The sequence below is a fragment of the Arachis ipaensis genome, chromosome B5, assembly GCF_059453495.1.
Source record: "Arachis ipaensis isolate K30076 ecotype BB chromosome B5, ASM5945349v1, whole genome shotgun sequence".
Classification (NCBI taxonomy): Eukaryota; Viridiplantae; Streptophyta; class Magnoliopsida; order Fabales; family Fabaceae; genus Arachis; species Arachis ipaensis.
In genome coordinates this window covers 135307-160842 of record NC_142440.1, presented here as the reverse complement: position 1 = coordinate 160842, position 25536 = coordinate 135307, and the positions used below count along the sequence as shown (strand labels likewise).

General features: G+C 31.3%; 2 protein-coding genes across 2 annotated transcripts; one reads left to right on the top strand and one right to left on the bottom strand.

The window, feature by feature from the left end:
- Positions 1–200: 200 nt before the first annotated feature.
- On the bottom strand, positions 201–2471 carry LOC107641598 (uncharacterized). Its single transcript, XM_016345081.3, has 6 exons — positions 2153–2471; positions 1981–2079; positions 1860–1901; positions 1620–1767; positions 1256–1357; positions 201–489 (listed from the first exon to the last, which is right to left on the bottom strand). The coding sequence occupies exons 1-6, from the start codon at positions 2372–2374 to the stop codon at positions 440–442; spliced, it is 663 nt and encodes a 220-aa protein (XP_016200567.1). The 5' UTR covers positions 2375–2471; the 3' UTR covers positions 201–439.
- A 20572-nt stretch (positions 2472–23043) lies between these two features.
- LOC107642262 (uncharacterized) lies at positions 23044–24132 on the top strand. The gene has a single exon (XM_016345555.3). It carries the CDS (start codon positions 23342–23344, stop codon positions 23786–23788), a length of 447 nt encoding a protein of 148 aa, XP_016201041.1. The 5' UTR covers positions 23044–23341; the 3' UTR covers positions 23789–24132.
- Positions 24133–25536: the final 1404 nt, after the last annotated feature.

Sequence of the window (25536 nt, the reverse complement as noted above, 5' to 3'; positions counted from 1 at the left end):
TCACCAAAATAATCAAATTTGACAAGCAAAATAATTAAATATATTATAACAAAATAATTAAATCTGTTATAACAGCATAATCAAACAATTTTATAGACACTGAATACATATTTTTATGTGATAGTTAATTAATTGGTGAGTGGTGACTTAAATTTGAATGTTTAGGTAACTTGATTCATCAATTCTTAATGGACCGGATATTAAGTACATCATATGAATCACATTCTCCATAACAACAGCCGATAACATCTTTGATTAAGTCATTAATAGCATAAACCTACCCCTCTTTCTTTCGTGTCATTTTCTAAACAATCTTACACCATATAAAATAGAAAAGAGAAAGTGCTATGACCCATGATGGCTGATGCATTGTTCAACTTACATGATGATGATAAAAATGCATCTCACATCATCATCATCATAAGAGTCTCTTGCTTGCTTAATTAATCTTCTCAATGAAACCGAGCACAGTTTCAACACTCTTATCATCTGCAAATAAAAGGAATTGAATTGAAGCAACCACCAGACAAATTAAAAATCTCATGCTTCTTTTCACTACTTTTATATGCATAAAACTAAAGTGCAACAAAGCTACTAGCTACATTATTCAACAAGATTGTGGCAAATTATTGTCCGTGTCTGCAAGGACGTGTATAGGCATTTGACTCTTGACAATTTTGAAAATATTTCAATTACTTAAAAGGTTTTAAATTAAAAAAAAATATTTTAAAATTCATACTACTATTGACTTAATTTATTAATCTTATATTTTAATAAAATAAAACTTTTCGATCAACAATTTTTAAATTTAACATCCTAACTTAAAGATAAGTTAAAATAAAATCAAATAAATTTTATTAGATCTGGCCATGATTCGATGATAATCATATTATGTGCATATAAAAAAACAACTATCAAAATTTATTCATGTAAAATATATGTTAAAATATAAAATATATATTAAAAATAAATTAAATAAAATATGTATACACAAATATTTAATGAATGATTTGGTCAATAATTTTAATGTCCACTTAGTATTTTTATTTCAAAAGTCAATCCAATTTCTCTCCATTTCTGAATACATATATTGACTTCACCTAAGATTTAGGACTTAGGTAATAACTAATACATTCAATACTACCTTTACATAGTATATTTTATAAACTATAACATTAACTTCTCTTACAGGTTTTTTAATTTTTAGAATCAGGAAATTGAAGAAAAGGATGGTATATGTAATGGTATGACTAACCAAGTCTGGGAACAGTGTGGCCTCTTGGGTGATGAATCACAACAGGATCCAAGAATGCTTCCCCCAATTCAATGCTCTCCTGCTTCATGAAATCCGTTTCCCCTTCACCACACATCAACTCAAAATGTATCAATTTTAATTTTTTTTTTTACTTTTCACATTGTTTACAATTATCATTGTTTGCCCATACTTTTTCATATCAGAATTTCAGAAAGACCATTTTGAAAAAAAAAAACATAATAAACAAGATTAAATTAAAAAATAAAATGGAATAAAAAAATATTGTTTTTGATAGAAAGGAGAAATAGAGAAGAGTATGTAGCAGAAAAAATTAGTGAGTTGAGAAGAAAGAAGAGACAAGTACCTATAAAGTGGATAGAGGGTATATCAATTGGTTTTGAGAATGCATTAGAAGCTAGTTTAGGAGCTCCAAACTTGTTTCCACCAAACTTGGCTCCTGATATCAAAATCAAAAACTTGATCTTGTTCTTTACCTTCCCAAGTGCTACACCCTATATTATCACAGTCATCATCGTCATTCATCATTCATCACTCTAGTCTAATCAAATCAAATTTAAGATGCGTGTCTTTAATTATATAGTACCTGAGCCTGCATTCCAGGCAATGCTGCCGCCAAAATTGCGCCCTGATCCAGATCCAATGATTAGACCAAACGAAAATAAGTATTTGAATAAAAAATATTTTCGGGGTTTGGTTTCGCTTACCTGAGAGAATCCAAGTAAGCCATCAAAAGGACCATTTTCCACCATGAAATCTTCAACGTATGCTAAGCATTCTTCGAAGTTCATGTACTCCGAGAAATCCTGTGACACAAATTTAAGATTTAGAGATAAGATTATTATGCATCGTTGAATTGAAGATATAATTAGTTTGAACCTGGTTGGCTTGGAACCATTCAAAGTAAGGAGGATCAAAAATGGCTTCAACATCTGATTTTCCTTGTGCTGGGAACTTTGCATCGAGGAAAACGAGGTCCAGCTTTTGTGTTACAGATTGGGGCCATCGTGAAACAAGTTTGTTGAGGATTTCACCGCTGGTCCTGAACCCGTGGAGGCAGAGGACTCTGGCTTTTTTCTGGGTTTCATGTTTCTCCATCATGCCACACTAATGCGACTTCTTTTCTCATTCTCTCTGGGGGAATTTATTTCTGAATTCTTTGGTAACTACCATTTTCATCCACAGAGAAAAAAAAAATATTTTGGTTCTTTAAGATTATTTTATTCCCATAAAATGTTTTATTTTTTTATGAATAAAAAACTACTCGTGTATTTGATTTTATTTTTTTATGATACTATTTAATATTGTTTTAAAATAAATATATAGTTCAATGGTTTTCTAATTCACACATGGTTATTAAAACTGTATATTTTTCGCCTATAGTTATTAGAACTAGATCAGACCAACTCATAAACCGATAATCTGATCGTTTTTGCGATTAAACTTTTAGTCTCCTACAGTACATTACTCACAAGCTGCCATTCTCTCGTAAGCCTTATACATATTCTTCACTAATTAGTTCTGAGCAATGTAAAACTTCATGTCCCTTTAATTATATTTTTTATATTTATTTAATTTTAATTTTATTTTGTATTTGTTCTTTTTTAAATTAATATTTTTTAATTATACATAATTTTTAAAATAAATATAAATTTTACTAAATATTTTTAAATTAATAAAAAGACAAAAATATCTTTTATAATCATAATAATATTTTTTGAAATTTTATAATTTTTAAATTAACTAATGTATTATTAAAATTCAAAAATAATATTTAATTTAATACATAACAAAGAAATAAAAATAAAATAAAATTTTATATAATTATTTAATTATAATCAAATAAACTAGTTCAATCAATAATCTAATAGTTAAACTAATAATCTAAAAACCTAATATTTTAATCAAATTAATTATTAATTCGGTTCTGATAATAATTAACTATTCTACCACGCACCACCATCATTCTTATTCTCTTTAACAAAACTTCTACATTCCCTACCTCCAATCCTCCATTATATTGTGCTACCACACTAATAATAAGCTTTATCATCATAAGTTAAGAGACGTATCTTAGGTATTATAAGGTAGTGGGTCAAGTGACTCATTAAAATTTAGAAATGTATTTAGTAATATATAATAATATTATTTATTTGGTCTCATAAAAATTATTTTAATAAATTTGATTCTATATAAAAAATTATTGTTATAAATTAATCTCACAAATCCTTTGGTTAACTCAATTATTTTCTTAAAATTATTTCAAAATTAAGATATTTTATCAAGTAGTGATATATAGACAACTTTATATTTCAACAATTATTTTACAAAAATAAATATTAAGTTACTTTTTAGGTACTTTGCTTAAATTTAAGAGATTTATTTTACTATTTGATAAGGATAAATTGATATTGTTATGTTAGTTTTATCTATTGAATTTTTTTTAACTTATTTTTTAGCATTTGATAGTCAACTTGATAACTTTTTATTAGATATATTATATATATATACAATCTAAATATCAATTATCAAATTTAAATAAAAGTTGTGTGTTTTTTTTTTATAAATTGTTTTAAAATTGAAAGGATGTTGATCTGATTTGTTGTTGTTTTTTTGTTTAAATTAGCTTCGATTTTATTTGTAGCAATATAGTTGAAAAATTCTGTTATAAATATTATAAAGAGTTTGTTTTTTTAATTGTATGCAAGTTGAATTTTTAAATAATTATTTAATAATATATATAAAAATAAAGAATTATAATTTTTTAAAATGAAATGATTGTTAAAATGAGAGAATAAAGTTCTAATATACTTTGAATCAAGATGGCAAGGTTTAGTGCGCATTATGGAAGTTACAAGTTTATTAAGAATTAATATGGTATTTCAAGAAAACTATAGTCTTTAAATAATTAAAATTTTAGTGCCTTTTTTTGGTCAGAATTTTAGTGCTTTTAAAATTGATTAAAGAAACCCTAACCTACTTTTTTTTTTGTTTTGTTTTGGACAGAGTACTTGATGTACTTTAAAATATCCAATAACTAAGTACTATTCTTGTTCGTATCTAATTCTTTAGTTTTCCAATGGGTTTCGGCCCAATATAAAGCTAGCTTGTGAAACTCTCGAGTCTCGATACAAAGAAAAATGGATATGTTCAAGTTCAACGCCGTTAGGCTGCTGGGTTTGAATCTCTTTTAGCCTTTGGGTCTTATTATATGTGAATATATGCTACGAAAAAATTATACCAAAAAATAATTCTAGGAAAAATTATTGACATGCGAGTGTCTTTATTTTATCCAGGTTTCTTTAAATTGATTAAATGCAATATGTAATTCAGTGTGCTAATCCCTCGTCCTTATACCCTGTATTATTACTCCATTATATTTTGCATGGACTTCATTGTACTCTCTATATGTGTGAAACTTGAAGTAAGTTACAATTAAAAAGAGTTACATGTTTATATTTAGATAAGTTACATATTTAGATAATAATATGTTAAGAGGTTATTCTCTAAAACGAATGAGTTAAAAGTAATGATATATTTTAATATTGTAATTTTTGGTATTTTTTAAAATTGTGAAAAGTACACAAATCAGAGGGTCCAATTTCTGTACCTCAAAATTTGTAATTTTTTTTAATACAAATTGAACCGTCCGATTTCTGTACTTCTACAAATCGGACGACCCGATTTTTGTACCTCTAACAAATCGTACGGTCCAATTTCTATTTCTCTAATTAAACGGTTTGAGAATAACACCCCAACAATTCACATTTTAAAAAAACATCATTATCACTCCAATATCAAAAACAAAAAATTCGTGACATTAGCTAAAGTAGTAAAGTATGTATTTATAAGCCAAGAATCAGCCAACTGGTAAACTAGAGGCACTGGTAACTTTAACCGGATGTTGCTACTGATAGGCACACGGATGTTTCTTTTTCTTATAAATTGGATGATTTTGGATATGATTTCTATGTTTCATGTGTTACACATTAATAAAACATAATTAATTATATGGAACCAACTAATGAATGATCAAAGCATCTGTTCCGTGATTCTTTTCTAACACTATCGTATCTTCCCTCATGTTTTGAACGTGGTCAACAATAATTTAACAAACAAATTAAATTATAAATTAATAAAACTAATTATAATTAATTATGTTGTTCCATTCTTGGCTGATTATTAGTTGGTTCATATACTTTTCCTTTGTTAAATAATCTATATTACATATGTATAAAAAGAATTTAATTTTAATATCTATATAAAATAATGTCATATCAGATAATTACTTTTTCCCCTTCAAGAAAAGGATGGAAGCTTAATTAATGGCATTGGATAGAATCTTTTGAAGCTATCTTTTGCATATACTTAGCACCCGCTGATGGGTTCATAAATCAAATACCGCACAAACTTGTAGTCAATTCACTTTTCAAAGTTTCTACACTCGTATGAAAGACGATAGTACACGGTAGTAACATCATTCAATCTATGGTAACGAATCCAAATTAAAGGTGCTAATTATCTTCTTCTTCATATTTTGTATGACAAATGGACAAGTGTAATAAGTAATAACCAGTGTTCGACAAGCTAAATGCAATAGACAATAGTAGGGAACTTGAATTTTGTTTAGTCACGGCAATTCCAATCTTATATAGCCTACACATCTTATCTAATTTACTTTTATTTCCAGGCCTTATCCAAAATTTGATCAAAATAACGTTAAATTCGTGTTGTGAGGGCCACTTTTACGAGACTAATGTCTACAATTTCTTGGTCATGAATGCAACATTCGGGTCTGTAATACACGATCATATATAAATTAAATTAAATGAAATAATGAGGGTTGGAAGAATAAAATTTGTCCCTACTGTTCTGACGCTATTATCGTTGCATTGAGCATCCATTCGTCCTTTGATGGAAAACAGTGGAACCTGCGATGCAAACTCCCATGTTCTAAAGCAAACAACAAGACAGCACTTTCAAGTTTCAATTGGCACTTTCTACAATTCGGAAATTTCAAATTAAAATAAATTAAATTAATGTTACAAATGCCGTTGGTTCGTTGGTCGCCATTTGCCTCAGCCAAATTGGCCACCATAGGATATCATTTTACTAATGGATAAAGATTATCCCCCAAATCTATGGTGGGAAAAATAAATTTACATTATAACCGCTATACTATTTTAGTGTTGGTAATTGGGCATTGGAATTGGTGGGTCTTGGTCATCCACTTTAATTAAAGTAATGTAGTAGTGAAGAATGTAAGTGATAAGTGAGAATAACTGGGATTAGCAATTTGGTTCTACTACTTGATCAATTTGGTCTAAGACATTGAAGGGTTTTATTAGTTTTTTTATTTTCTGAAATAACCTGTTATAGTGATTGTTTCAAGAGTTACCTGAAACGTTGAGTCGGGTCTGAATGTGAGGTTCAGGGTCCTTCCAAGTGGCAGCGTCTGACTTGTTGGCGTTGATGTACCGCCTGTCCGAGTTTCTCGTGAAGAGGTGGATGGTGGTACCTGCAAGAGACTCTGATACTTAAGTTAGCAAGGACTTTAGGCAGGTTTTTAGTAGAGTAGAACGTGAGTTATACTTGTGGGGTATCAGTGTATTTATAGTAGAGTTTGATGACCTCCTTGGAGTGATAATCTTATCTTATCTTATATCTTGGGAGTTTGTTGAGATCTTATCCCCTTGGCCACCGCCTTCTAGAAGCAGTGACCTCGCTACGTTGGGTATGCGGGTCTTTGGGCTCCCTAGTCGGTATCCAACCTCTTCCGAGAGGTCGGGTAGGGGATGGAAAGCTCTCCTCTTAGGTCGGCCCTTCGTCATTTGTTGACCCCGGCCTTGTTCTCGGGGCAGGGTATGAACAGTGCCCCTACTTGAGCGCTGATCTTTTCATAAGTCGTGCCCAAGCATTTCGCAGCTTCTGATGTCGGGCGCTTCTTTTGTGGCAGCTCGGGCAATTGGCTTTTGTTTTGAAAATCCAAACGTTACCCTGCATTAAATGCGGGGCTGGATTGGTACGACCATTTCCTTGATTCTTGTGTGCGTTTTTAAAGCTCAGTTATTGGGCTTTTACTCTTCGCCGTTTATAAAAGACTTGGTGCATTTTCTTCTTCTTTTTTTTTTCCCTTTCATTTGTTGCACTCTTTCTCCTTCTCTGTTTCCATTTGCGAACGAAAATTTTTTTCGTTGCTTTTCGATTATCCTTGCTTCCAAGATTATCTTTTTCTTGGATTTCCTGAGAGGCTTCCTTCTTGGAGGGAAACGTTCGCAATACTGCTGCATGACGCGCTCTCTCTTTTCGCCTTCTATCCAGGTTGGTGTTTTAATGATTTTCACGTCTCTTCTGCTTGTTCTGGCTGTTTGTTTCGGATGGTTTTGGCGAACGTTAGTAGTTTTTTCGTGTGCTTGTTTTGATGGTGGTTTGCGGTGCTTTCTTTATTCTGCCTTGCTATCTTTGGGAATTTGGTTTTTCGTTTTGTTGTTTTTGCAAGAAGGAAAAAAGGGGGTCTTTTTTTGTTTCATCTTTCTGTGGATTTTTGGGAAGTGGTTGGTTTTGCTTTGATTGTTTGTGCTACCTCCGAAGGTGTCACTGCAATGTTATACTGCTTGCGTTAGAGGGGTACCTTCTGGCTTGAATGTAACCCTTTTTGAAAAACAAAAGGGGGGCAGTTGGCAAATTTTCAGAGTTTGTCCGAACTCATTGCCCTTGTCCGGGTTGTTTGTAGTAACGATTTCTTTTGCTGTTTGTATTTGTAGGTCTAGCTTTATGTCTCGTAAGGTTATAGCAAAAATGTCCATCAAAGTCCCTCATAGCCTTCGTAACTGGGTAGATTCCGTAGTTCTTTGTTGTGTGACTGTAGTGGACTGGGAGTACTGTGACTAATTTCATAGATTTCATAGAATATGTGTCAATAGGGAAGATGAGAAGGATTACGAGTTAGTTGTCTCTGACCCTGAGGAGAGGGTTTGTTTCCCACCTTTGGATAGTTCTGAGCGTCCCTTTTTCTACGTGTATGATTTTTTTCACCAAATTGGGTATATTGCCCTTCCTTTTACCGAGTTTGAGACCGAGATTCTTTGGACTTGTAATGTAGCGCCTTCCTAGCTTCATCCTAACTCCTGGGTATTTATGAAAATTTTCCAGCTTCTTTGTCAAGAGGTAGGTGTCTGACCTTTCGTTAGTCTGTTTCTTTACCTATTTATTTTGACAAATCCCAGGGCACAAAAGGCGAAAGCTTATTGGATTTCTTTCCGTGCCGTCCAAGGTAGGAAGGTATTCTCTATCTTTGATGAGTCCTTTCACGACTTCAAGAATTATTACTTCAAGGTCCGGGCCGTGGAAGATGTCCGACCTTTCTTTTTAGATGAGAGTGATGAGCCCTCATTTCCCGTTTGTTGGAAAGAGAATGTTGTAGTGGTTGAGTATAGCATAGATAACTTAGATGAGGTCGAGCAAGCCTTTGTTGGTGTGTTGGAAGAGTGTTGAGGTCGAGCTCTTCACTTGGATACGAAGAAATTTTTAGGGGATCCCAGCCTTCTCCAGTTTGAGTGAGGTAGTTCTCCGACCTCTTGTCTTTATGTGTTACCTTGTCGTTTATGTATTTATGTTAATAACTTGTGTATTCCTATTTTTTTCAGAGATGGCTTCGAAGTCCACTTCGTCAATGGGTTTCTCTGCAACACTAAGAAGACGGTTGCTGCTAAGAACCTTCAGGGCCAAGAAGCTGGGGATTCTTCTTCCCGACCTTCGCCGAAGAAGCCGAGTTCGGGTTTTGGTACTCAGAGGAAGGTCATTCCCCCTCCAGCTGTTCACCTGATACCTCTTGATCTGCCTTTGGCGAGCTCGGGCGCGCCTTCGTCCCTTACCGCTTCGGGGCCAACTCCTAAGAAGCAGAAGACCACTAGGGCAGCGGGTATTAATGATAAGGACTTCGATGGTTTTGGTTGGAGTGAGGAGCACATCTTGCCCTATAATTATGCGTCCGTAGATGATGTGACCATTCTTAACCATCTTCAGTATATGACTCACAACTACATTCGAATGGCTGGTTGGAATACTGCTTTGGCCAAGGAATTGAGAAAGTCTCCTGTTAATGCTACTGAGGCATTTCTGAACGCTGCTCGAGCTGATGTGGAGAGGTTGAATGGCTTGAAGGCCGAGTTGGAGGAAAAGAATGCCAAGCTTGAGTCGGATCTGAAAAAAGCTAAGGCTCGGGCAACTAAGAGGAGATAAAAAAGAGGGCTGAGGAGATCAACTACTCTCGCACTTATGGGGAGCTGTTTGATACGAAGGAGAAGTTTCAATCTGCCCAGGATGACTTTGCCAAGCTCTAAGACCATGTGGTCGGGGGGATGAATGAGATGTATGAGAACCTCAAGGCTCAGATCCAAGTTCTGGCTCCCGATCTTGACCTTTCTTTGTTTAGTATGGACAACATTATGGTTGAGGGGAAGATCGTTCTTGCCCCCTGATGAGGATGAGGTACCTATACCTGATCCTAAGGCCCAACCTGGCCCTTCTTCTTCGATTCCTAATGCCCGAGTTGAGGACACTCCAGAGGTTGTTACTGTGGATGCTTCTCCCGAGATCATCGAGGCAGTTCCGATTTCTATGCTCCCTGCATCGCCTCCAACTAAAGGTTGACCCTCTGTGATCTCTTGTTTGTTTGTTTGTGTAATTGTTCTTGAGATGGCCCGACTTGTAGGCATATTGACGTTTTTATTTTGTAATAGCCCGTAGCTTTTTTCGAACACTTTACCTTACTTTTAGTTGTTTTGGCAACCTCTAAGTAATGTTCAGGATTTGTTCCTCGATACTTTTTGTTAAATATTTGTATTTCCTTAATTTCTCTTTTTAAGTCCGATTTCGTGTAGTTGAGCTTTTTTCAAGTTATTTTTGCAATTCTATTTTTTGTTTGATCTGTTCGTAGATCGCTTCGTACGAGTTACTTGCATAATTTCTTACATTAATTTGTATCTTGGATTCTGCCTCTTAAGCAACCAGTGAAACATTATGAGATTTTTGATGATTTTGTTCTTGATAGTTGGAGAGACTGAGACAAAAAGCCAAATCATGAGGGAGAGATCTCGAAACTTTCATTCCTTATAAGTAGTTGATTTTGTGTCTGCAGTTTTGACAGCATCATTCTCAAATTTTGAAGACACTATTTCAAATAAAAAATGATCAACAAAGTCTTGACTTTGAACAATGATAAGTGTAATTTGCTTCCATGTCATATGGGTATTTTTATCGAGTTTGTCCGAAGTGGATGGAAAAAAATATTTTGTTGATGATGAATTTGTCAGTATAATTACTATGTTATTGGACTTAAAGCTCTGGATACCATAACAAAGGCTTCTTGATCTGTTGATAAAAAACATAACAGAATAAATAGGAAAAAGAAAATAATATAATTGAAAAAAGAAAATAAGATAAAAAAAATTTGATAAAGTTTGTATTGATTTATGTGTAAAATATATAAGCTGAGCACTCTATATATATACGAACTAAATGAAAAAAAATAACACTTACTTCTTTTCGTATAAATTCTATTATAATAACTACTTTTTAATATAAACAAGTAATAACTACTCTACTCACTTTTTGTTTCTTCACTATTATTTGGCGTTAGTGATCTAAGATTCAAACAACACTTCTTCCCCTTTTCTTTTTAGGACCTAGTAATTCCTTTAATTTATTTGTGTGCATTGGAATTGCATTTTAGTGAGAAAACACTTGCAATTGTATATAGGAAAAGTCTAGGGACCAGCAACTTTGTTAAATTCTGCTCGGTATGTAACCAGCAACGAAGAATGAGCCATTGGATGAAATTTCACATCAATCTCACACCATTAAAACCATCATTGATGGCTATTTGATGGCTACAAATCACAAAAGTTGCTGGCCCCTAGCATTCTTTTTGTATATAATTAGTGAAACAAACTTGAAATTATAAACAATAAATTGCAAGTTCAAGTTGTGGTATTAAAAGCCAATATGAACCTTTGGGAGTTTAACAAAGTGGCTTTAATTTTTCATTTTAAGAGAATTCGAATTTTGAGTTTGGAGGAGAGTTAACCTCCTTGACATTTATTTATTGGTTCTTTTATATTGGGTCAAAAGATAAGACGCATCGTCTAGTTAATATGAAAAAAAAAAATAAATTAAACGTAGTAGTGGCATTAAGAAAAGAAAAAAAGGGGTCACGTTTTTAATTAATTATGTACATTGATATTAGTACATTACTACCCTACTAGGTTGCATTATTTACGTTATAGTGTGGTAGATAATTGTGACATCCAATTCAATTCTCAGTCTTGAAATAATGTTCCAAGTTTCCGGTAGTATGAAACTATCTTTTTTCATATCTGGAATTACTATTTGTCTTTTTTTTTTTGGGTCTTCTATTTGTCTATTTGTTTATAAAAAACAACCAACTTTTTTGAGGGCGTGAGGCTTGTGTCTCTTTCTTTATATTTTCAGACGAACCAAAAAACACAACCACCTACTTTTTATACTTAACTAATATACGTTGGCTCATATTAGTTGTATCGACCTTCAATTCCCTTTGTTGTAGAAAAAATGAAGTGCAAAGATGGTATAATCATCAATGTAGTACAATGCATAAAGTCTCGATAAAAAAAAAAAAAAATTGCAGTAGTATATTATTAATGTACTTATTTATGTGGAAAATAAAATAAAGTCAAGTTTTCATAGGAATACTTTGCTCAGTTCCTTTAGAAAATTTAATTAATTATTACTGTCTTTCTTTTCACACTTTTATTTTTTGAATTCTGATCTATTAAAAAAGAGACAAGTTTACCTATCACTCAGTCAATTAAATGTTGTTGCTATCAAACATTATTCCCATATAATTCCCAATCTTAATCTATAATATAAGGTGGAGTTTATATAGTGCTTATAACTATGGTGGTTATGGTGGATAAATAATTTTAATAATGGTTAAAAATATTGCTAAAATTAAAGTTATATTTTTTATAATTTGACAATATTTTTATTTTTGAATTAAAATTTAATATTAAATAATAAAAAAATATTACTTTAATTTTAACAATATTTTTTAAGTGTTGTTAAAATTATATAGTTACCATATTTACTTAAACCATAAGCACTATAACATGTACCATAATATAATTCATAAAAAATGAGTATGCTTCAATTCAAATTAAGATAAAAGTTTTCATCATGATATACTTATACTTTATTTCAGGCTGGATCATAATATATCACTATCATGCACCATAATATATCGCTTCTCATATATTATTTCACGAAATTGAATCGAACAAACATAAAAAATTGCACAATAAGTATGTAGTACAAGTAAACTTACATTATTAAGATCTCCAATAATTGCCAGCTTTTGCCAGCTCTTAATAAGTTCATTGTTAAAGTTCTTTTAAAATAAAAATATATAGTATACAGTGAAGACTTTGCTAATTAGAGTACAAGAAATGACCATGGGGGGTACATTGGATTTCCCCATTTTGCCACATGGTTGGTCTCAACTCTCAACAATTTTCGCATCACGTGCGTGTTGTTAATGACTGTGCTGTCCGGTAATAATTACAGCTGCGCACATAATATAATAATGTTTTCTTAGTTTTAAAAATTTAATCACTCACCATGTTCACAAATCGCAACGGTAGCACTAGCGCGACAACAAAACATGCACCATAAATTTACTTTATTTTTTAAAAGAAAAAAAATATTGCATGGAGGAGTTGAAGGGATGATGATGTTAGATTGGTAGTTGTTTTCCAATTGTAACGGCTCTTGTATTTTATTAATTATTTGTTTCTCTCTCCCCAATTATCAATCATATTTTTTTTAAATACTATCTTGAAAAATACTAGTAATAACAATAAAAGGATAATAATTAGAAACAACCCAAATGAGGTGACAAGAGGTTAACAAAAGATAAATTAATAATAAAATATTGAGAGAACTTTTGCTCTATGCTAGGGGATCGGAGTGGGGGGGGGGTTTAGTAATTTAGGTATGAAAGTAATCATTATGTTATTATTCATAATAATATGTTTGATGTTACAATTTTAATTTCTATTTTACTTTAGAACCTAAAATTCTTTCTTTGTAGTAACTTTTATTCTTTTTTTCTATGAAAGAATAAAAAGGTGTAATTCTATTCGACCAATATATACTTTCAGCTAATTTGCTAGCTTACATGATCCACTAATTAGAAAAAAATACAATCAATTAATCTCATATTTATGGTGTAATATTTTTTTTTCAAAAAACAATATCCCATTTTGCAAAAATTAATTTGTATATTGTGGTATAGTGGATGAATTGCACTGTAACGGCAGAGTTTAGTGAATTACATGTTTATGATAACCTCACAAATAGTTTTTTATGACTTTATATATATATATATATATATATATATATATATATATTTAAAAATTATTGTTATGTGGGCAACCTGAAATAGATGGATTGGGATTGGTGAAAGGCCCAATGTTAGAAGGAGGTGGTTTTCGACTTGATTTGCGTTTGGAAACCGTCGTCTGAGTTGTGAGTATTTGATAGAATGGGAGGTAGTACCTGCAAAGACACTCTGATGCTTAAGTTAGCAAGGGGATAAGCAGGTTTAGAGAGTATTGGAACTTAGCCTTATCTGAGTGTATCAGTGTATTTATAGGTGATGATCCAATAACCACCATTGGAGTAGTTCCACTTCTGAAGGTAGATAACCGTCTCTTTATCTTAGGTTTGTTGAGATATCTCTTTTGTAAGTGGAGAAGAGATTTTAGGGGGCAGTTACTTATTTGAATAAATATTATCTGTCAGCTGAATCCGACTTCTTTGGAGAGGAGCTTATGTCGGAACCGACCTCTTTGAGAAAGTTGGATAGATGGTAAAGGTCAACCTTTGAATTGGACCTTTTTTGACTTGGGTTTAGACTGTGACATTGGATCAGAGCATGAACAATTATGTTTATATTTTTTATTTTAAAAATAAAAATTATTTTTTGAGAACTGAAATTTTATTTTTATATTTTTTTAAAAAAAAAATCATTCCCAACAATTTGTGTATTTCAAAATGAAAAGATAAAATATATAAATTATTTCTATGATTTTTTATTTTATAAATCCTCTCCTGTATTTTGGTAAAACACAAAAGATTATAATATTTCAAAAGTTTATAAATCGTCTCCTGAATTTTTTTTCTTTATTACTATTTCAATTTTAATTATGAATATATGCTCAAAATTCATTTTTTCTTTTATTTACCAAAGCATATAAAAAATATTAAGTAAACTAAAAGAATTCTAAAATAGTTGAAACACATTTAAAAGTAACAGAATAAAAAAAATCCATCTATATATGCACATTCGAAAGCTGCCAGCGAAATTAAAACAAATGAACAAAGGAAAAGAATGTGAAAGAATACCAATAACACATGCAAAAGAAGAAAAATATACCAATAATTTTATTATTATTATTATCAGTTAATTATTAATATTTAAAAATAATTTATTAAATTACTAAACTAAAAATATTTAACTAATAACTAATAATAAAAACAAAACAAAAAGATAAATTCTTCTAATATTCTAACATTTCTCTCAAAAGAATATATTAATTCTTTCTTTCGTCATTGCTACCAAAGATAAACCAATATCCGTGAAATAGAGTCACTCTTAAATTACAAAAGACAAGAAGACAATAATGCAAACTGTTGTAAAATAAATAAATAAAAAAAGATATAATAAATATAAAATAAAAAAATATAAGTAGAAGACTCTAGTATTAATATTTATCACAATTAATATCTCAATATAATAGAAATTATTTATATATATATTGCCAATATATAGTAGCGTATATAAAAGAGAGAGATGAAAGTGTTTTAGCAGTATAAAGAGAGAAAATTTTATTAATTATTGTTGTGTGTGTTGTTTTAGACGTTCACTTCCTCTATTTATACACACATAAATTTATTCCTTTCAACCATTATTAAATTTATTCTCCCTTGATATCTTCGGCCTTTAACATTGTAAAATATGAACCGCACATATTAATGGTCATCCACATCATTCATACTTATCATAACACTTCCTTTTGGATGGCCATTTAGGATTATACCTCGTTAAAACCTTACTAAAGAAAAACTCAATGGGAAAAAAACTTTAGTGAAGGAAAAATAGTACAAAATCCTTTGTGATGGGAACTGCCTCATTAAAAACCTTGTCAAGAAAAACCCAATGGAAAAAAAAACCTAACCAAGCAAAAAAAGGTACGATTTTTTCCTCTTGTCGACATCATTTAATGTCTCGAAATCGGCGCATCCCGATCTCATGTACCAATATTTTAAAAGAGGTTTTTGGGAGTGACTTTGTGAATCTGTTGGACATCAATTGTCCCTTGATTTTGAAGATCATGAGTGAAGAATAATTTGGGAGAAATATGTTTTGTTCTATCACTATTGATGTATATACCCTTAAGTTGAGCAATGCATGCTGTATTATCTTCAAACAGGACAATTAGAGCTATCTTATGATCAATTAGTCCACATGATGATAGAATATATTGGATTAGACTCTTGAGCCAAAAACATTCGCGACTTGTTTCATGTATCGCTAGTATTTCAGCATGATTAGAGGATGTTGCTGTAATCGCCTGTTTCGTGGACCTCCATGATATAGCTGTACCACCATATGTGAATAGGTATCCTGTTTGAGATCTCCCTTTATGTGGATCAGATAAGTATCTAGCATCTGCATAGTCAACTAATTGTGACTTCGATCCATAGGGATAAAACAATCTCATATCAACCGTTCTATGAAGATATCGAAAGATTTGTTTGATTCCATTCCAATGTCTTATGGTTGGAGAGAAACTATATCTTGCTAGTAAATTCACAGCAAATGATATATCGAGTCTTGTATTATTAGCAAGATACATTAGCGCTCCAATGGCACTAAGATATGGTACTTCAAGATCAAGGATATCTTCATTTTCTTCCTTAGGACTGAATTGATCTTTTTTTACATCCAAAGATCTTACGATCATTGGGGTACTTAATGGATGCAACTTATCCATATAAACTATCTTAAAGATTTTTCTTGTGTATGTTGTTTGATGAATAAAGATCCTATTTTGTATGCTCGATCTGCAGGCCAAGACAAAATTTAGTTTTTTCAAGATCTTTCATTTCAAACTCTTCTTTTAGAGTTTTTATAATTGTTGGAATCTCTTTAGGAGTTCCAATGATATTCAAATCATCAACGTACCCAGCAATTATAATGAATCTAGATGCAAATTTCTTTATGAAAACACATGGACAGATATTATCATTCTTGAATCCGTTTATGGCCAGATACTCAATAAGACAATTATACCATATTCGTCCAAATTGCTTTAGACCATATAAAGATCTTTGCAATTTGACTGAGTATGACCCTTGCCAATATTCATTGGATGGTTTAGATATTCTTAGTCCTTCAGGGACTTTTATATAGATATCACGATCTAATGAGCCGTATAAGTAGGTTGTTACCGCATCCATTAAATGCATATGTAGTTTATGAAATGCAGATAAACTGACAAAATAACGCAATGTTATTGCATCCACTACAGGGGAATACATTTCTTCATATTCTATACCGGGTCTTTGTGAAAAATTTTGTGCTACAAGTCGAGCTTTGTAGCATACAACTTCATTTTTCTCATTTCGTTTTCTCACAAATATCCATCGGTATCCAACAGGTTTTACATCTTCTGGTGTACGGACTACAAGTCCAAAGACTCCACGTTTTGCAAGTGAATCTAACTAAGCATTCATGGCTTCTTTCCATTTTAGCCAATCATTTCTTTGTCAACATTCTTCAACTGATCTTGGCTCAAGATCTTTACTTTCATGCATGATATTTAATGCCACATTATATGCAAATATTTCACTGACAATTGTCTTATTTTGGTCCAATTTCTCTCCTGTAAAGACATAATTTATTGAGATATCGTCATTTTCACAATTTTCAGGTACCTAAACGTCTTCTAGCGTTAAAACTATATCAGAAATTTGGACAACTGTAGGTGTCTTTACTATGTCTTTTTCAACAGGAATAGTATTTACCTTTTTTCTTTTTCGAGGATTTTTGTCTTTGGAACTGACAGGCCTGCCACACTTCTGGCGTGAATTTGCTTCGGTGGCAATTTGTCTGACGGGGACATCAATTCGAATCGGAGTATTTTCAGCCGGTATATAGGATTTAGTTATCCTCTTTGTATCAGAAAATGCATCAGGCAATTCATTTTGCTATCCTTTGCAAATGTATAATCTTTTAAACTTCTAGTTCACATAGCCCTGATCGAGGATCCAAATGCATCAAAGATGATACATTCCAATTAAGTTTCTTTTCAAGAAGTTTATTCTCTCCCCCTAATGTTGAAAATTTTGATTCATCAAAATGACAATCCGCAAACCAGGATTTAAATATATCTCCAGTTTGTATTTCAAAATACCCCACTATAGAGGGAGAATCATATCCAACATATATCCCCAATTTTCTTTGGGGTCCCATTTTAGTGCGAGAAGGTGGTGCAATGGAAACATATATCGCACACTCGAATATTCTTAAATGGAAAATATTTGGCTGCTAGACAAAAGCTAATTGCATAGGAGAGAACTAACGATAACTCATTGGCCTCAAACGAATAAGTGGTGCGGCATGTAAAATAGCATGCCACAAATCGAGGTTGAGATATTTGTTCTCATAAGTAAGGATCTAGCAATTAATTGGAGGTGTTTAATAAGTGATTCTGCTAACCCATTTTATGTGTGAACATGAGCTAGTGGATGTTCAACACTTATTCCATTAGCCATACAATAAGCATCAAAAGTTTGGAAAGTAAATTCACCAGCATTATCAAGACGAATTTTTTTTATTGGGTTTTCTGGAGATTGTACTTTTAATTGAATAATTTGAGCCAGTAATCTCGCAAACGCCAGGTTGCGAAAAGATAATAAGCACACATGTGATCATCTCGAAAATGCGTCTATTAGAACCATAAAATATCTAAAAGATCTACATGGTGGATGAATAGGTCCACATATATCGTCTTGAATCCTTTCTAGGATTTCAGGGTACTCAAATCTAATCTTTTACAGGTAATGGCCTTAAAATTAACTTCCATTGAGAACATGCAGCACAACAAAATTCACTAGATTTAAGAATCTTTTGGTTCTTTAGTGAACGTTCATGGAAATTTTCAATAATTCTCTGCATCATGGTTGTTCTCGGATTACCAAATCGATCATGCCAAGTTATGAATTTATTTGGGCTAGTAAACTTCTGGTTTACAATGGCATGTGATTCAATTGCACTAATCTTGATATAATATAACCCATATGAGAGTGGGGTAACTTTTTTAATATAACTTTTTTATTTAAATCATGAGTTCTAATACAAAAGTACTCATGATTTCTCTCATTTATTGTCTCAATATGATATCTATTTCGGCAATATCTTTGAAACTGAATAAGTTTCTTAGAGACTTAGTAACCAATAGTGCATTATTTATTATAAATTTTGTTCCTCCGAAAAACAAAATTATAACTCTTGCGGAGCCTTCTATCACATTTGTCTGAACCAATAATAGTATTACTATTAACATATTCTTCTTTTGACATAAGATGGATACAATATATATCACTTTTGAAAATGGTATGCGAACTTGCACTATCCGCAAGGCACACATATTCGTTATATATCCTTGTCATTTTCTTCAAAGATAAATAATAATAAAATGAGTAGTAATACATGCACAGTCAAATTAAATTCTTGATTGAAATTATTTTTTTAAGAAACCCTGTATATAATTTCATACACTAAAATTTTTTTATTATGATCACTATTATTATTAAAACTTGATACATTTAATAATTTAAAATTCTTAAACATAAACATTAATATTTCATTATTTATATACATCATATTTAAAACTTAAATACATAGAAAATAAAACTTAACAATAAGTTCCTTATATTATCTATTTACATGAATACTTAACAATCTCACATATTAAACTATTTTATCATTGATCAAATGACCAATATTTTCTTCATGATCCTCAAAGAAATCAGATACATCAAATGACCAATATTTACACCAATATTTTCTTTATCATCATTTTTCAAAGATGCTTGATAAAGATTGACTAGATGCGTTGGGGTACGACAGGTACGCGACCAATGGCCATTTCCACCATAACAGAAACACTTATCCTTTATTGATTTATTTTGCCCATTGTTTCTTTCTTTATCCCACTTCTGGTGATATAACCTTTCTTGTGAATATAATTCTTCTTCCTTCCATAATTTTTCTTGTTACTAAAACTTTACTATTTACCTCTTCTGCGGTTATGATTTGCCGCATTTGCTTCAGAAAATGAGGCGGCGCCAGCTGGACGCGCTTCATGATTTCTTAAAAGCAACTCATTGTTGCGTTCAGCAACAAAAAGAGAAGAAATTAGCTCAGAATATTTTTTAAATGTTTTTTCTTGATACTGCTGATACAAGAGCACATTCGAAGCATGGAAGGTCGAGAAAGTTTTCTCTAACATATCATTATCAGTTATTTTTTCCCACATAATTTCATTCGTGAGGTGATTCGAAACATCGCTGAATTATATTCATTTATGGATTTAAAATCCTGTAGACGCAAGTGCTCCATTCATATCGGGCCTGAGAAAGTATCACCGTCTTTTGATGATTATATCTTTTTTCAAGGTCTTTCCACAAATCTGCATGATCTTTTAATGTGAGATATTCATTTTTCAATCTTTCGTCGTGACGAAGGAAAATTATGGCTTTGGCTTTATCCTTTTGGGATGTATTATTTTCAACCTTAATGGTATCTCCAAGATCCATTAAATCAAAATGGATTTTAGCATCTATTATCTATGATAAATAGTTATTTCCAGATATATCAAGAGTATTAAATTCAATATGAGAGAGTTTCGACATAATAAAAATTTGTTATCTGAGTCTTCCTAAAATTTGATCAAAATCTCGTGCTGATAACGTGTTGTAAAATAAATAAATAACGAAGATATAATAAATATAAAATAAAAAAATATAAATAAAAAACTTTAGTATTAATATTTACCACAATTAATATATATATAATAGCGTATATAAAAGACAGAGATGAGAGTGTTTTAGCAATATAAGAAGAGAGAATTTTATTAATTGTTGTTGTGCGTGTTAGTTTAGACGTTCAATGCCTCTATTTATACACACAAAAAATTATTCTTTTTAACCACTATTAAATTTATTTTTTCTTAATATCTTTATCCTTTAACATTATAAAATATGAATCGCTCATATTAATAGTCATCTACATTATTTATACTTATCACAACACAAACATCATACAATCTCTATGATTTATTAGGAGAGGTGTGCCGTGTATATATATAGGATGAGCTAGAATTTTAATTGGTACATATAAATTTTAACACTTGATAAATATAATAAATAAAATTTTATAAATTAAAGATAACATTCAATAAATATTTGGCAGTAAATGAATTATATAACTTATTTTAATGTAACACTAACTTCATATGATAAAAAATAAAGATTCTTATAATTTATCATCAATTTGTATGCAAAATATAATTTTTTACCATGAATAATATTTGCATCATTCTTCGTATAATTGTACCTATTATTTGTTTGAGGAAAACGATAAATTTCTAAAATTAAAATTTGTACTAATATACATAGGAATTTTTTTGGAAATAAAATAAAAAAAATTATTATTTTTTAAAATCTTATTTTTTAACTTAATTTTTCAAATACTATTTTTTTATTCCAGACAAATTCTCTATACCCAGCAAACTTCACCTCAAGTTCTAAAAAAATGGCTAACTATCCGTTAACAGAATTGACGGCGGGATAAAATTGAAACAATTTTAAAACGTTAGGGACGAAAACATTGGGAACAAAAATTATACATAAAAATAATTTTTAATTTAATTTTGTCTTTCAATAATATTAATTTTTTACTGTACATAATATTCAACTATTTTTTAATTACATTTAAGTAAATTACACTTAATAACATTATTTTTATTTTAAATAAAATTATTTTTTTATAATTTTAAAGAATTTTGATGCATTAGAGATAAAAAGATATAATTTATATTTTATTGTATATATATATTTTTTCTTTTCCACAAGTTTTTATACTAATCATTCTATAAATATTTCATGACAACTAAAAATCTTTAAGAGTAAAATTATAAAAAAATTAATTTATTTAGAATGAAAGTAATATGATTAAGTGTAATTTACTTAGATGTGATTAAAAAATAATTGAATAATATGTATAGTAAAAAAATGATATTATTGAAGGATAAAATTAAAGTTTATTTCTATGTATCGTTTTTGTCCACAACGTTTTCGTCCTATTTAAGTCCCTAACGTTTCAAAATCGTCTCAATTTTGTCTTGCCGTCAATTCTGTTAACGGGACTTACCCCAAATATTTGGGACAAAAACGATACTTTATTCTTATAAAAAATATAAAGTTTGGCAAAAAGTATGGTAAAAAAATCGTATTTAAGAAATTAAAATTAAAAAATCAAGTATGAAAAAGTAATTATTTTTTTTATTTTGTTTCTGAAAAAAAACTAATGTACATGATAAAAATGTGTCTTTTTCTCTAAAAATAAATGTACAAAAAATATATATACACAGAGTATAATCAAATTTAGATTTGTAATCCAAACCTAATTTATTTGAGGTAAGTAATGAACACAGCAAGACTACAACTTGCATTTACACCTTAAGCCTTAAGGCCTAAACATGCATGTGAAAAGACCCGCGTGTTGACCTAATTTATGGCCGCTTATAACTGGGAACAAATCAATGGATGGAAATGGTAAGATCCACGCCTGAGGATTAGATTCAACATTCAAGGCTAAAAGTGAGAGGGTAGTATGGTAAAATAACTAGACGATTCCAAGACTGCAAGACAAAAGTGGTTGAAGAAGATTATTTGAGAGGAAAAAAAAGGTTAACGCGTTAAGGTATGGGGGGTAATAACTAATAGGGTTAAGGAAATCGTGCCTTAAGAAAGCGACTTCTCACTGATTCCGCAACCCACCAAACAAAGGTTATTAAGCTAATCTTTCGGCAACTAACATGGACATGAGGACAAAGTAAGTACGCTCACGAAAGTATCGTGGCCAATGCAAAATGTTGTGAAATCCCTAATTTGGACACAGCTTCCATAGTTGCTGTGCCAGCTAAGAATTGGTACCATTCCACTAATATTACCATTTGTCTCCCTTCTCTCTTAACAAAACTAAATAAAGAAAGATGAAAATAAAGGGGGAAGAGTGTTGAATCCCTCATTACAAGGGCCATGCTCTCATTCATGATAAAATTAACAAAGAACATTCATGTCATAGTTCTTTATACGTTCTTATAATTTAATTATACAAATTAAACTTTAATAGACAGCAAAAAATATTTTCATATTTCATATACTTATTAAATTATAAATTGTCATCTCAATAAAATCTTTAAGCAAAAATGTAAAACTCTTTTAGAAGAAACACGTAAATAAAAAGTAAAAGGACACAGGTCACTAACCATTTATTTTTGTTCCCTTTAGAATAATGGTGGGTTTGGTACATGTACAACTGTATGTGCAACGAAAACAGATGGTAGTGTTTTGCACTTAGACACAACACAAATAATGAAAATGTCATATGCGTACCGCCTAAATTTTAATTACTTTTGTATTATTTTGTCAAATTTATCCAATCATTTATTAACAAATACCATAAATTTAAAGAGAGAGAGAGTTGGAAAGGAATCTTAAGCCCATTATTTGACACATTATTAATCGCTGGCCTTTCTAGACTTTCACTCCATTATTCCCAAATCTCACTCTTTATATATATAACCCTCCCCTCGCTTTTCATTCCACCACTACTACTAAGTACTAACTTCTCTACACCACCCCCTCCTCTTTTCCACCACTAAAACCGCTTCAGTTATGGATTCACGTGCAGTGCAACTGTTCTTGATCTTGGGTCTGTTTGCCACGTCATGCATAGCACAAGCACCGGGAGCTGCACCCACTCAGCCACCGAAATCATCACCGGCACCGGCACCAACACCGAAGCAATCACCACCACCTGCACCCGTACCTGCACCAAAGGCAACTCCACCACCACCTGCACCTGCACCCGTCACACCACCACCAGCATCTTCTCCAGCACCCTCAGCTGGCGCACCTGCTCCTTCCACCTCAACGTCACCACCCTCACCTAGCCCATCATCTGGCCCATCTTCAGGTCCATCTTCAGGCCCATCTTCAGGTCCATCTTCAGGCCCAGCTGCTTCTGACACACCCGCTGGCAACGGTGCATTCTCGGTGAGCAAGGTGGTCATTGCTGGCACTGCTCTTTCCGGAACCTTCTTGGCCATGGTGTTGGCCTAGATTTGTAATTTCACAAGATTTGATTTATGAGATTCTTTCCCTGGGGAGTCGTCCACGTGGAGGCACGGTGGCTGTTGATCTTATTCTTTTTTGGACGTACGGGATCTGTTTGATTTATTCTCCCTGCTCTTCCTCTTGTTGATGAGTAGCGTTTTCTTTTTAATTTTGTTTCTTTCTCTCTCTGTCTCTGGTGTTTGTTAATTCTATATCTTTGACGATGATTTATGATGATTTATTTGGCGATTCATTGTTTTGTTGTTCACTTGTGTATGTAGATGACCTTCATGATGATTTCGTTGTACATTTAATAATTTAAATAATAAAATAGTTTGTCATTCTTTTCACTTACAATTTGCCTTCAATTTATAAGTATGAGCCTTTTATTGTGTTCATAGTATCACCTATGGCCTCAATTGCTTCTGCATTGGGTTTTTTTTTAATAGTGTATTATTACTAGGACAGCTGTTTATGTTGATGAGTGCCTTAATTTTCTCGGAAATATTTTGGATCTTGTCCAAACCAAAATTTCGATATTAGAATTTAGACATAGAAGCCAAGTCAATTACAATATTCAAACTAAATTAAAATAAATAAAAGAACAAGAGTAATGCTATTTTTACAACTCATTTAATTCTGATAAAAATATCTTTGTTAATCATGTGTTTCTTAAGATGGGTGTAACTTATTCATGTCGGTTTTATTATTTGCTTTTAAAAAATCAAATTTTAAAGAAGCATAAATTCATGTTTTAAGAAGCTTTTACTTTTTACACAAAGTGCATATAAGCAATAGCTCTTAATTAAAAAGACTTATTCAAAAATTTAGTAAAATAGCAAACAAAATTTGTTCATTTTATTCTTCACATGCAATTGCATTTTCATGAGATCATTTACTCATCCTAGATTTTCTTTTCTTGGTACAAGTTCATCCTATACATTGTTAACTATACATATCTTGAATGAAAAGACTCTGCTTTTGGCATAACCAGAAAAGGGGAGAGGCATATTTTCTCACATGTGATGAAGCCATAAAGCTGAGTGAAAATTACTTTATATATTCATCAAAAGCAATAACAATTTTAGGATTTAATTTTTAATTATATCCTATTCAATAATGTCACCTATTCCAAGTAGTTTAGTTGTCATGTTAATTAAGTATGGGTGACTAAACCATAAAGATATAGGAATTTTCACTAATTCTGTATTAAATAATATGCAAATTGAAACAGAAAACCAAAAAAAGAACAGCTACATCTATGCTATGATATATAGTTTGTAAACTACGGAGTCAGTATGTTATTTCGCCAATAATGAAGCGTTGAATGCTATCGTCTTCTCCATGTGAAAGTGATGATTAGTTGATTACATCATGAGGCATGATTTTCAACAAATTAAGAAAAAAATTAAAGGCTTGTCAAGGAGAGAACGTGGGTTCATCGTCTTCTATGCTCAATATCACATACTATAATTTAATTTATTAGCTCAATATAATAGTATATATATTGTCACTCTTTAATTTATAATGTCATATTTTATTATTTATTATTTTTAAATTGTTTTCATTTTTGACGAGTCTTCTTTTATTTTCAAAGAAAATAAAAAAAAAACAAAGATGAAAGATAATTTTTTTAAAAAATATTAGAAGACTAATATGTTTAATAATAACTTGGTTAGTATTGGTTCAAATGTAAAAAAATATTAGCCACATTCCACATACTATTTCTTAAAAATAATTAAACAGAAAAAAAA